Here is a 13,715-nt window from a genome sequence, read left to right as displayed (position 1 = left end):
GAAGAAGAAATGGTTTGCCTATGGAAGAACTTGAACTCGTGGCCTTTGCCATTGGGAAGTGAAGGATATTGCGTACTTTCGGGAATGACCTTTGGCCCGCAGACAGATGGGTGCAAAAAGGACAAAAGGGGGTCATTTAGAGACATCACTCAAACAAACAAAGGGGTAGAATGTGTTGTCGAAGGCTTTCATGGCCGGAATCACTGGGTTGCTGCGAGTTTTCCAGGCTGTCTGGCCACATTCCAGCAGCATTCTCTCCTGACGTTTCGCCCACATCTATGGCAGGCATCCTCAGAGGTTGTGAGGTCTGTTGGAAACGAGCAAGTGGGGTTTATGTATCTGTGGGATGTCCAGGTTGTATGGCCATGTTCCAGCAGCATTCTCTCCTGACGTTTCGCCCACATCTATGGCAGGCATCCTCAGAGGTTGTGAGGTCTGTTGGAAACGAGCAAGTGGGGTTTATGTATCTGTGGGATGTCCAGGTTGTATGGCCATGTTCCAGCAGCATTCTCTCCTGACGTTTCGCCCACATCTATGGCAGGCATCCTCAGAGGTTGTGAGGTCTGTTGGAAACGAGCAAGTGGGGTTTATGTATCTGTGGGATGTCCAGGTTGTATGGCCATGTTCCAGCAGCATTCTCTCCTGACATTTCGCCCACATCTATGGCAGGCATCCTCAGAGGTTGTGAGGTCTGTTGGAAACGAGCAAGTGGGGTTTATGTATCTGTGGGATGTCCAGGTTGTATGGCCATGTTCCAGCAGCATTCTCTCCTGACGTTTCGCCCACATCTATGGCAGGCATCCTCAGAGGTTGTGAGATCTGTTGGAAACGAGCAAGTGGGGTTTATGTATCTGTGGGATGTCCAGGTTGTATGGACATGTTCCAGCAGCATTCTCTCCTGACGTTTCGCCCACATCTATGGCAGGCATCCTCAGAGGTTGTGAGGTCTGTTGGAAACGAGCAAGTGGGGTTTATGTATCTGTGGGATGACATCCAGAGTGGGAGAAAGAACTCTTGTCTGTTTAAGACAAGTGTGAATGTTGCAAATGGCCACCTTGGTTAGCATTGAAAGGAGGAAAACATGAAAATGAATACAATCTGGCTGCCAGTATTTTAAAAAAAAAAACTCTAAAATTAGGACAGTAAATAAAGAACAACACTCAGAAAACAGAGGAATTCCAGACAGGAAACAATCAGGGCCAGCTAACATCTTCCAACAATGGTTTTTCCCAAGCAGGAATCAGCCAGGCTTTGCAGCTGCAAGGATTTTCAATGCTAATCAAGGTGTGTTGTCAAGTTCTTCCCTCACCCTGGACTTCCCACAGATATATATAAACCTTCCTTGCTTAAGTTTCTCCATACCTCACAACCTCTGAGGATGCCTGCCATAGATGTGGGCGAAACGTCAGGAGAGAATGCTTCTGGAACATGTCCAGACAGCCTAGAAAACTCATAGCGCCCCAAAGGGGTAAAATTCTCACCCTGATAAAAAAAAGGAAGAAAAGAAAGGGATAGAAAACCACAACCAGGTCAGACGGTTGAGACACATTGCTTGCCATGTTGACACAGAGAGGAAGGAGGGAGGGAGGAAGGAAAAGAGGAAGGTATGGAATAGAAGAAGGAAGAAGGGAAGAAAGAACGTATATATAAAGGAAGGAGAGGAGGAAGGGAGGGAGAGAAAAAAATAATGTATAGAGGAAGGAGGGAAAGGAAGGAAGGAAGGAAGGAAGGAAGGAAGGAAGGAAGGAAGGAAGGAAGGAAGGAAGGAAGGAAGGAAGGGAGATATAGAGGTCTAAAGAAAGGAAGGAAGGAAGGAAGAATAGAGGAAGGAGGGAGGGAAGGAAGGAAGGAAGGAAGGAAGGAAAGAAGGAAATAAGGAAGGAAGGAAGGAAGGAAGGAAGGAAGGAAGGAAGGAAGGAAGATATAGAGGTCTAAAGAAAGGAAGGAAGGAAGGAAGAATAGAGGAAGGAGGGAGGGAGGGAGGGGAGGAAGGAAGGAAGGAAGGAAGGAGAAGGAGGAAAGGAAGGAAGGAAGGAAGATATAGAGGTCTAAAGAAAGGAAGGAAGGAAGGAAGAATAGAGGAAGGAGGGAGGGAAGGAAGGAAGGAAGGAAGGAAGGAAGGAAGGAAGGAAGGAGAAGGAGGAAAGGAAGGAAGGAAGGAAGATATAGAGGTCGGAAGGAAGGAAAGAAGGAAGGAAGAATAGAGGAAGGAGAGAGGGAGGGAAGGAAGGAAGGAAGGAAGGAAGGAAGGAAGGAAGGAAGGAGGAAAGGAAGGAAGGAAGGAAGGAAGGAAGGAAGGAAGGAAGGAAGGGAGGAAGGAAGGAGGAAAGGAAGGAAGGAAGGAAGATATAGAGGTCTAAAGAAAGGAAGGAAGGAAGGAAGAATAGAGGAAGGAGGGAGGGAGGGAGGGAGGGAGGGAGGGAGGGAGGGAGGGAAGGAAGGAAGGAAGGAAGGAAGGAAGGAAGGAAGGAAGGAAGGAAGGAAGATATAGAGGTCTAAAGAAAGGAAGGAAGGAAGGAAGAATAGAGGAAGGAGGGAGGGAGGGAGGGAGGGGAGGAAGGAAGGAAGGAAGGAAGGAAGGAAGGAAGGAAGGAAGGAAGGAAGGAAGGAAGGAAGGAAGGAGGAAAGGAAGGAAGATATAGAGGTCTAAAGAAAGGAAAGAAGGAAGGAAGAATAGAGGAAGGAGAGAGGGAGGGAGGGAAGGAAGGAAGGGAAGGAAGGAAGGAAGGAGGAAAGGAAGGAAGGAAGGAAGGAAGGAAGGAAGGGAGGAAGGAAGGAGGAAAGGAAGGAAGGAAGGAAGGAAGATATAGAGGTCTAAAGAAAGGAAGGAAGGAAGGAAGAATAGAGGAAGGAGGAGGGAGGGAGGGAGGGAGGGGAAGGAAGGAAGGAAGGAAGGAAGGAAGGAAGGAAGGAAGATATAGAGGTCTAAAGAAAGGAAGGAAGGAAGGAAGAATAGAGGAAGGAGGGAGGGAGGGAGGGGAGGAAGGAAGGAAGGAAGGAAGGAAGGAAGGAAGGAAGGAAGGAAGGAAGGAGGAAAGGAAGGAAGGAAGGAAGATATAGAGGTCTAAAGAAAGGAAGGAAGGAAGGAAGGAAGAATAGAGGAAGGAGGGAAGGAAGGAAGGAAGGAAGGAAGGAAGGAAGGAAGGAAGGAAGGAAGATATAGAGGTCTAAAGAAAGGAAGGAAGGAAGGAAGGAAGAATAGAGGAAGGAGGGAGGGAGGGAGGGAAGGAAGGAAGGAAGGAAGGAAGGAAGGAAGGAAGGAAGGAAGGAAGGAGGAAAGGAAGGAAGGAAGGAAGATATAGAGGTCGGAAGGAAGGAAGGAAGAATAGAGGAAGGAGGGAGGGAAGGAAGGAAGGAAGAAAGGAAGGAAGGAAGGAAAATACAGCTGTAGAGAAGGGAAGAAAGAAGATATAGAGGTCTGAAGGAAGAAGGGAAGAAGAAAGAAAAGTATAGAGGGAGAGAGGAAGAGAAGAAAGAAAGGTATAGTATAAAGGCATAAAGAACAAGGAGGATGGAAAGAAAGAAGGTATAGAGGAAAGAGGGAGGGAGGGATGGAAGGAAGGTACAGAGGAAGAATAAAGGAAAGAAGGAAGGAAGGAAGGAAGGAAGGAAGGAAGATATAGAGGAAGGAAGGAAGGAAGGTATAAAGGAAGGAGAGTATAAAGAAAGGAGGGAAGGAAGATATAGAGGAAGGGAGGGAAGGAAGGAAGGTATAGAGCAGGGTCCCCCCAAACTACGGCCCGCGGGCCACATCCGGCCCCCTGGAGCCATTTCTCCGGCCCCCGCAGCTTTCTCCCCCTTTCCTGCGTTGTCCCGCTCCCTGCACAAGCCTTGGAGACTTGCCTTTCCGTCTTTCCCACCACTTTTCTGCTATACGAGCCTTTGAGCCTCTCCTGGCTCCCCACTCGCCCTGCATAAGCCGTGGAGGAGCCTTGCCTTTCCGCTTTTACCACAACTCAAAAGGTATTTTAATTATTATTTAATTATTAATTATTAAGGCGTGTTTGCTCCAGGTTTAGCAATACGTTGATTAGCAATACACACTGGATTTCTCCCTGGGCTGGAGGCCTGAGTGAGGGAGAGTTTCTTTCCCCCACTCAGGCTTCCAGTCCTGGGAGAAATCTGGAGTATATTGCTATTTCTGGTTTGCAGTATACTCTGGATTTCTCCCTGGGCTGGAGGCCTTAGTGGGGCCTCTCCATTATATTATTATTATTATTATTATTATTATTATTATTATTATTATTATTAACATTGAGGCTGGGTGGCCATCTGTCAGGTGTGCTTTGCTGTGTGTTTGGTGCACAAAGGCAGAAGAGGGTTGGACTAAATGGCCCAAGGGTCTCTTCCAACCCTCTCCATTATTTTTTTATTATTATTATTATTATTAATAATAATAACATTGAGGCTGGGTGGCCATCTGTCAGGGTTGCTTTGCTTGTGCTTTTGGTGCACAAAGGCAGAAGGGTATTGGACTAAATGGCCCAAGGGGTTTCTTCCAACCCTCTTTATTATTATTATCATTATTATTATTAACATTGAGGCTGTATTTGTTCCTTTTTTTTTACTTCAAAATAAAATATGTGCCATGTGCATAGGCATTCGTTCATAGTTTTTAAAAAAAAACTATAGTCTGGCCCTCCAACGGTCTGAGGGACTGTTAACTGGCCCCCCGTTTAAAAAGTTTGGGGACCCCTGGTATAGAGGAAGGAGAGATTCAAGGAAGGAAGGTATAGAGCAGGGGTCCCCAAACTAAGGCCCGGGGGCCGGATGTGGCCCTCCGAGGTCATTTACCTGGCCCCCAGCCTCAGTTTTATAATATAATATATTGTATATAATATAATATTGATAATAGTATTATAATGTAATACAATATAACACTAATAATAATACCATATAATAATATTAATTATATATTCTATATTACATATAATATTACTAATAATATTACAGTATAGTGGTATAGTTCAATATAGTAATATATAATGCTAATATTGTGCTATGCTAATAACATAATATATTGTATGTACATATAATTTGTAAGCCACTCTGAGTCCCCTTTGGGGTGAGAAGGGGTGTGATACAAATGTAGTAAATAAATGCAGTAAATAAATAATAAATAAATAAATACATTTTAGACTTAGGCTAGCCCAAAGTCTGAAATGACTTGAAGGCACACAACAACAACAACAACAACAACAACAACAACAACCCTAATTAACTTGATTATCTCATTGGCCAGAAGCAGGATCACACTTCCCATTGAAATCCTGATAAATGTATGTTGGTTAAAATTGTTTTTATTTTTAAATATTGTATTGTTCTTTCATTGTTGTTGTTGTTGTTGTTGTTGTTTTTGCACTACAAATAAGACATATGCAGTGTGAATCGGAATTTGTATTTTTTTTTCAAATGATAATCCAGCCCCTCAACAGTCTGAAGGATTGTGGACCGGCCCTCGGATTAAAAAGTTTGGGGACCCCTGGTATAGAGGAAGGAGGGAAGGAAGGAAGGAAGGAAGGAAGGAAGGAAGGAAGGAAGGAAGGAAGGAAGGAAGGAAGGAAGGAAGGAAGGAAGGAAGGAAGGAAGGAAGATATAGAGAAGGGAAGGAAGGAAAGAAGAAATAGAAGCAATAGAAACAATAGAAGAAAGAGGGAAGGAGGAAAAGAAGGAAAGAAGGTATAGAGAAAGGAGGGAAGGAAGGATGGAAAGAAGGTTTAGAGATATAGAGAAGGGAAGGAAGAAAGGAAAGAAGGCATAGAGGAAAGAGGGAAGGAAGGAAGGAATAGAGGTAGTGGGTGTCAAGCTGCATTAATTCTAGACACAACCTAAGAAGGTATACTGACAATAATGCATCACTATATATATATATTTCGGGACACAAAGTTCTGGAGCTCAAAAACGTCATGGAATTACAGTGTCCAGGCTGGGAAGGAGCATTCTGGGCATTATATTCCAAAAAGGGACTTTTCCGAGTCCTGCTAGGCTAAATATAAGCCGGTCACATCTGTGTGATGAGTGCAATCTGTTTGCATGCGGTGCAAATGAGCTTGGATGTCAGCTTGAGGAGGTCACAGAGAAGGCAGGTCCAAAGGTTAATTGCGAAATCTGCATGCATTTAAATGAATTAGCATGAACAAAAAGGGAGAGTGCATGGAAAATGAGACAGCATCAACGAATATGGATGAAGCGAATCAGTTGAGATTGCATACCCTCCAACATTTTAGGGATGGAAAAGCGGGACATTTCGAACTCATATATAATATAATAATAATAATAATAATAATAATAAAAATAATAATATGGCCTGATCCTTGCAGCCCAGGAGCAAGCCATCAGAACAAAGACAAGTAAGGCCAAGATCGAAAAATCAGCTGATGACCCAAAATGCAGACTGTGCAAGGAAACCGACGAAACCATTGATCATCTCCTCAGCTGCTGTAAGAAAATTGCACAGACAGACTACAAACAGAGGCACAACTATGTGGTCCAAATTATTCATTGGAACTTATGCCTCAAGTACCACCTTCCAGCAGCAAAGAACTGGTGGGATCACAAACCTGCAAAAGTATTCGAAAATGAACACGCAAAGATACTGTGGGACTTCTGAATCCAGACTGACAAAGTTCTGGAACACAACACACCAGACATCACAGTTGTGGAAAAGAAAAAGGTTTGGATCATTGATGTCGCCATCCCAGGTGACAGTCGCATTGACGAAAAACAACAGGAAAAACTCAAGATTGAACTTCAAAGACTCTGGCAGAAACCAGTGCAGGTGGTCCCAGTGGTGATGGGCACACTGGGTGCCGTACCAAAATATCTCAGCCGGCATTTGGAAACAATAGACATTGACAAAATCACGATCTGCCAACTGCAAAAGGCCACCCGACTGGGATCTGCGTGCATCATCCGAAAATACATCACACAGTCCTAGACACTTGGGAAGTGTTCGACTTGTGATTTTGTGATACGAAATCCAGCATGTCTATCTTGTTTGCTGTGCCATACAATGATAATAATATATAATACTATAATAATTATAATAATAATGCACCCATGATGCCGACACCATTATCCCCTATCAGGTGGGCCAGATGGCAAACCCATTATCCCCACGGAGAAGAACATCTAAAGGCCTGGATCCATAGCAAATGGATTTTTCCCTTTAAAACCCATGTAAATTTCATTTCCTTCTGATCCTCCCTCCGTTGAGCCGCCGCTCTAATGCCTATGGGTTTCTAATCCCGTTAAGCCCAAAGCGATCCGGTTAGTAAGGCGCGCCGATGCCCCCAAACATGGCATAATCCATGCAAATGAGATTTAGGAAAGCCAATTCCTAGATTTTGTGTGTGAGAGAGAGAGGTGTGCACACACACATACACAAATTTCAGCACTCATTGCATCCCATATGATCTGAATCAACATTTCCAGCCAAATTTGTAACCTGACCTCGTTCCCTAATTATATACATATACTAGCTGTGCCCGGCCACGCATTGTCTGGTGGTGTTGGTGAGAACTTGTTGAGGTAGTGGTGGTATTGAATGTCTGTTGTATGGTTGTCTTTATGTCTAGTATGCATTTGGTTGTTTGTGTACTGTGAAAGTGGTGAGGGTAGAGGGGGTCTATGTCCTTGTGTAGTATTGTATAGTATTTATATGTTGTCCATGTGTTGTGGATTGTGTCCTGCTATATAGTAGAAAGGGTTGGGCTGGATGGCCCTTAGGGGTCTCTCCAAACTCTTGGATTCTATGCTTCTATTATTATTATTATTATTATTATTATTATTATCATCATCATCATCATCTTCATCATCATCATCATTATTATGTAGAGGCTGGATGGCCATCTGTCAGGAGTGCTTGTATTGTGTCCTGCATGGTAGAAGGAAGTTGATCTGGATGATCCTTAGGGCTCACTCCAAACCTTAAGATTGTATGTTGTTGTTGTTGTTGTTGTTGTTGTTGTTGTTGTTGTTATTATTATTAGTATTAGTATTGAGAGGCTGGGTGGCCATCTGTTGGGAGTGCTTGGATTGTGTTCTGCATGGCAGAATTAGGTTGGACTGGATAAGTGAGACTCTACTGTATATTTATAATCTTATATTATCTGTTTAGAACTGGATTATCTGAGGCCCCTTCTACACAGCTGTATAAAATGCACACTGAAGTGAATTATCTGGCAGTGTGGAGTCAAGATAATCCAGTTCAAAGCAGATATTATAAGGTTATAAATGGGTTATATAGCTGTGTGGAAGGGCCTTGAGTCTACACTGCCATATAATCCAGTTAAAATCAGATAATCTGTGGAAAAGGCCTAAGTGAGGTCTAACTGTGCCTGTCCCCTGGGCTGAGTAGGTTGCTAGGAGACCAAGTGGGCGGAGCTTAGCCCTCTATCTGGCAGCAATTGGATAAAAACAATCATTCCTGTCCCTCTAATTAGGGCTTTATTTTTCTTTTGTTTTTGTTGTATCAACCTAGAGCCATGGATGATGGGTTGTGTTGTCAAATTTCGAGGTTGGGGGGCCTGTAGTTTTGTTGTTTTGTCCGGTGCCCTGATTCCATCACTCTTTTATATATATAGAAGATATATATACTAGCTTGGGTACACGGGCTTGCCCGGGTTATTGGAAAAAGTCAATTTTTAATTGTACAAAATGCATAAAGTTGTGGATTAACTACAACTCACATCATGCCAGATGAACCCTGAGAAACCAATCAGTACTTAAAGTTTTGTTATGTTGGGCATCATGCTGTAGCTTCATCATGGGTGGGGTTGGGTGTGTAGGGTAAACTACAACTCCCACTATGGTGAGTCAGTCCCCTCAAACCCCTCCAGTAGGTTGGGTTAGTCATGGGGTTCTGTGTGCCAAGCTTGGTCCAGATCCATCATCAATGCAGGTCACAGTTTCTCTGGTTGTGGGTGAACTACAACTCCCAGAAAGGAAGGCCAGTTCCCCCCAAATCCCTCTGGTTATCAAATTTCGGTATGTCAGGTATGTGTACCAAGTTTGGTCCAGATCTATTGGTGTTTGGGTTCACAGTCTCTCTAGATGTAAGTGAACTACAACTCCCCTAAATCAAGGTGAATTTTCCCCAGAGATCTCTACTATTTTTTTTCCTGGTCATGGGGGATTTGTGTGCCAAGTTTGGACCAATTCCATCTTTGATGGAGTTGAGAGTGCTCATTGATTGCAGGTGAACTATAAATCCCAGTACCTGCAACTCCAAAATGTCCAGGCCGGTTCCCCTCAAAACCAACCAGTATTCAGATGTGAGCATATCGGGTATGCATGCCAAGTTTGGTCCAGATCCATCATTGTTTGGGTTCATAGTGCGCTCTGGATGTAGGTGAACTACAACTCCTAAAAATCCCTCCAAAGACCTCCAGTATTTTTGTTGGTTATGGGGATTCTGTGTGCCAAGTTACTTCCAGGTCCATCATTGGTGGAGTTCTGAGTGCTCATTGATTGCAGGCGAACTATACATCCCAGTCCCTACAACTCCTGTAAATCATGGCGAATTTTCCCCAAATCTCTCTAGTACACTGATGCATCCAGAACACACTTGTACAACATAACAAACTTTAAGTACTGATGGAGTTTCTCCAGGTTAACCTTGCACAATGATGGGCAACCTTTTGCATTTGATGTGTCAAAATTCACCAAAAAACCTAGCATGACTTGGGTGGTGTGTCACTTGGAGAAAAAAACCCCATAATTTCACAATATGTATAGTTTAAATAACAAAAATGTATCATCTATATATATAAAAGGGTAATGAAATTTCGGCCTAGGACAAAACTACACATCTCAGAAACACTAAACTTGGCAGCACAACCCCTCATCCATGCCTCTACGTTCATACAACAAAAAGCTCCAGCTACTCCAGAAAACGGCCAGGCTTTGAGACTGCAAGGCTATTCACTGCTATTCCACCTGGCCAACAAAGGATTCCCATAAGCCACAGCAACGCGTGGCCGGGCAAAGCTAGTTGTAATATATAACTGTATTTAATAAATCAAAAACTATTTACTACCCTTATTTCCATGTACAACGATCTATGGTACCTCTTGCAGTTTCCATGCTGATTTCTCTCTATTCTAGTTTCAATGTAGTCATTAATAATATAATAGTAATAATATGATAATATACTACAATAATAATAGAATAATAATAGAATGATATAATATTCTATATATATATATAAATGTAATGTGCATAATTCCCATGGAGTAAACAACAAAACCAGTGGACCAAACCACACCAAATTTGGCCACAAAAGGCATTAGTCATCCAATCAAACTGCATGCGGCAGCGTGGCAGCAAAAATGGCTAGGAGTGTCAGTGCTGACACGCGTGTCATAGGTTGGCCATCACTGACCTAGCATGGTGTGAGTTCACCCACAACCTTGTGCATTTTATACAAAATTGACTTTCCAATAACCTGGGCAATGCCAGGGACCCAAATTAGTTGTGAATAAAATGTAAGAGCAGAGTAATCTATACAGTAGAGTCCCACTTATCCAACATAAACGGGCCAGCAGAATGTTGGATAAGCGAATATGTTGGATAATAAGGAGGCATTAAGGAATAGCCTATTAAACATCAAATTAGGTTATGATTTTACAAATGAAGCACCAAAACATCATGTTAGACAACAAATTTGACAGAAAAAGTAGTTCAATACGCAGTAATGCTATGTAGTAATTACGGTATTTACGAATTTAGCACCAAAATATCATGATATATTGAAAACATTGACTACAAAAATGCGTTGGATAATCCAGAACGTTGGATAAGCGAGTATTGGATAAGTGAGACTCTACTGTATATATAAAAGAGTAATGAAATTTTGGCCTAGGACAAAACAACAAAACTACACATCCCAGAAACACTAAACTTGGCAGCACAACCCCTCATCCATGCCTCTACGTTCATACAAAAAAAAAGAAAAGAAAAACAAAGTCCTAATTAGAGGGATTTAATAATTGTTTTTATCCAATTGCTGCCAGTTAGAAGGCTAAGCTCCGCCCACTTGGTCTCCTAGCTACCCACTCAGCCCAGGGGACAGGCAGAGTTAGGCCTCACTTAGGCCTCTTCCCCACTGCCTATAAAATACAGATTATCAGATTTGAACTGGATTATATGGCAGTGTAGACTCAAGGCCCTTCCACACAGCTATATAACCCATTTATAATGGACTTAATGTCAGGGGAAAACCTTTACTCTTTACCTTAACTACCACCAATTCCTCAAGACTTTATTTCCCATACCACCATACTTCGCCACAGCAACGCGTGGCCGGGCACAGATAAAAGAGTGATGGCATCAGGGCAGTGAACAAAACAACAAAACTACAGGCCCCCCAACCTCAAAATTTGACAACACAACCCATCATTCACGGCTTTAGGTTGATACAACAAAAATAAAAGAAAAATAAAGTCCCAATTAGAGGGAGAGGAATAATAGTTTTTATCCAATTGCTGCCAGTTAGAAGGCTAAGCTCCGCCCACTTGGTCTCCTAGCAACCTACTCAGCCCAGGGGACAGGCACAGTTAGGCCTCACTTAGGCCTCTTCCACAGATTGTCAGATTTTAACTGGATTATATGGCATTGTAGACTCAAGGCCCTTCCACACAGCTATATAACCCATTTAGAATCTTATATTATCTGCTTTGCACTGGATTATCTTGACTCCACACTGCCATATAATCCACTTCAGTGTGCATACTAAACATAAAGACAACCATACAACAGACATTCAATACCACCACTACCTCAACAATTTCTCACCAACACCACCAGACAACGGCACAGCAACGCGTGGCCGGGCACAGCTAGTCTATATATATATATATATATAAAAGGGTAATGGAATCACGGCACCAGACAAAACAACTAAACTAAATGCCCCACAACCATGAAAATTGACAGCACAACCTCTCATCCACGCCTCTACGTTCATACAACAAAAAGAAAAGTAAAATTAAGTCCTAGCCACAGCAACGCGTGGCCGGGCACAGCTAGTAAATAGTAATAATAATGTGTGAATTATTATTTATTATAATCATTATTATTATCGTTTATACCCCACGTTTTCTCTCCACAAGGAGACTCTAAAGCCCCTTACATTAAAAGTATTTCAATTTACAAATGTACAAACATTTATACATTCCCAGCTGTATTATACGAGCCTCCAGTGACCATATATGGCAGTCCGGATGGGAGTCTGAGTTTGGCCCAGTTTGTTCAAAGCTGACTTTGCAAAGAACATGAAAGACTAATAATAATGCCACCCCTTTCTTTTGCCAAAAGGAATAAAAAGCATTGCAAATAGGATTTCCCCTCCTTCTTCCTCCTAAAACCCCATTGGCTTTGAAGTTCTCCATCCGGATCCCTTTGGGGAAAAGGCTTCCTTGGTTGTAAATCTTGCGTTTGGCATCACCTTCGCCGCTGCAGCAGGTGAAGAAAAGTAGGTTGAATTTAAATTTGCAATCTTTGCAATCAGGAGGTGCTGCAAACGGTGATTGCTTTTAACGAGCAGCTCTATATGTTTCCTAGTATCCATCCTCTTTGCAAGATTCTGCCTAGGATGCAGGAACTTGCATGCATTTCTATGTTCGCCAACCCATTCATGTCTATGGCCCCCTTCTACACTGCCATATAAAATCCAAATGATCTGTTTTGAACTGGATTATGTGGGAGTATAGATTCATATAATCCCAATTAGATTATATTAGATAATCTGGGTTATATGGCTGTGTAGACCCAGCCTTGGGGCCCTATCTACACTTTCCAACAACCTGGGGCCGGGCTGTGGCGCAGCTGGCTAGTAACCAGCTGCAATAAATCACTACTGACCGAGAGGCCATGAGTTCGAAGCCCGGGTCGGGTTAAGCCCCCGACCATTAAATAGCCCGGCTTGCTGTTGACCTATGCAGCCCCGAAAGACAGTTGCATCTGTCAATTAGGGAAATTTAGGTACGCTTTATGCGGGAGGCTAATTTAACTAATTTACAACATCATAAAAAGTCAGCAAAACACGAGGAAAGGAATGAGGAAGTACAGCCACTAGTGGACAGTGAAGCAACAGCTCCCCCTGTGGCCGGAATCGTGAAGCTGGAAAAAAATGTTAAATGCCTCTGTGTCTGTCTATATATGTTGTTTGTCTGTTGGCATTGAATGTTTGCCATATATGTGTTCACTAGCTTTGCCCGGCCACGCGTAGCTGTGGCGAAGTATGGTGGTATGGGAAATAAAGTCTTGAGGAATTGGTGGTAAGTAAGGTAAAGGGTAAAGGTTTTACCTTACATTAAGTCCATTATAAATGGGTTATATAGCTGTGTGGAAGGGCCTTGAGTCTACGCTGCCATATAATCCAGTTCAAATCTGATAATCTGTATCTTATAGGCAGTGTGGAAGAGGCCTAAATGAGGCCTAACTCTGCCTGTCCCCTGGGCTGAGTGGGTTGCTAGGAGAGCAAGTAGGCGGAGCTTAGCCTTCTAACTGGCAGCAATTGGATAAAAACAATTATTCCTCTCCCTCTAATTAGGACTTTATTTTTGTTTTCTTTTTGTTGTATGAACGTAGAGGCATGGATGAGGGGTTGTGCTGCCAAGTTTAGTGTTTCTGGGATGTGTAGTTTTGTTGTTTTGTCCTAGGCCGAAATTTCATTACCCTTTTACATATATGTGTTCATTGTAATCTGCCCT

At 42.9% G+C, this 13,715-nt stretch overlaps 1 protein-coding gene across 3 annotated transcripts in view; it reads right to left on the bottom strand.

The window, feature by feature from the left end:
* dact3 (dishevelled binding antagonist of beta catenin 3) overlaps window positions 1-13,715 on the bottom strand; it is a 39,562-nt gene that overhangs the window by 5,005 nt on the left and 20,842 nt on the right. Inside the window, exon 1 of one of the 3 annotated variants that reach the window (XM_062962659.1) lies at window positions 77-2,834. The exons of the other annotated variants lie outside the window; for them this stretch is intronic. Coding sequence (XP_062818729.1) covers window positions 77-136 — 60 coding nt within the window. The 5' untranslated portion in view covers window positions 137-2,834. Of the gene's footprint in view, window positions 1-76; window positions 2,835-13,715 lie in introns of those variants that run through there. 3 annotated transcript variants of the gene reach the window in all.

The sequence above is a fragment of the Anolis carolinensis genome, unplaced genomic scaffold, assembly GCF_035594765.1.
Source record: "Anolis carolinensis isolate JA03-04 unplaced genomic scaffold, rAnoCar3.1.pri scaffold_10, whole genome shotgun sequence".
NCBI lineage: Eukaryota > Metazoa > Chordata > Lepidosauria > Squamata > Dactyloidae > Anolis > Anolis carolinensis.
This window is presented reverse-complemented; position numbering and strand designations above follow the sequence as displayed.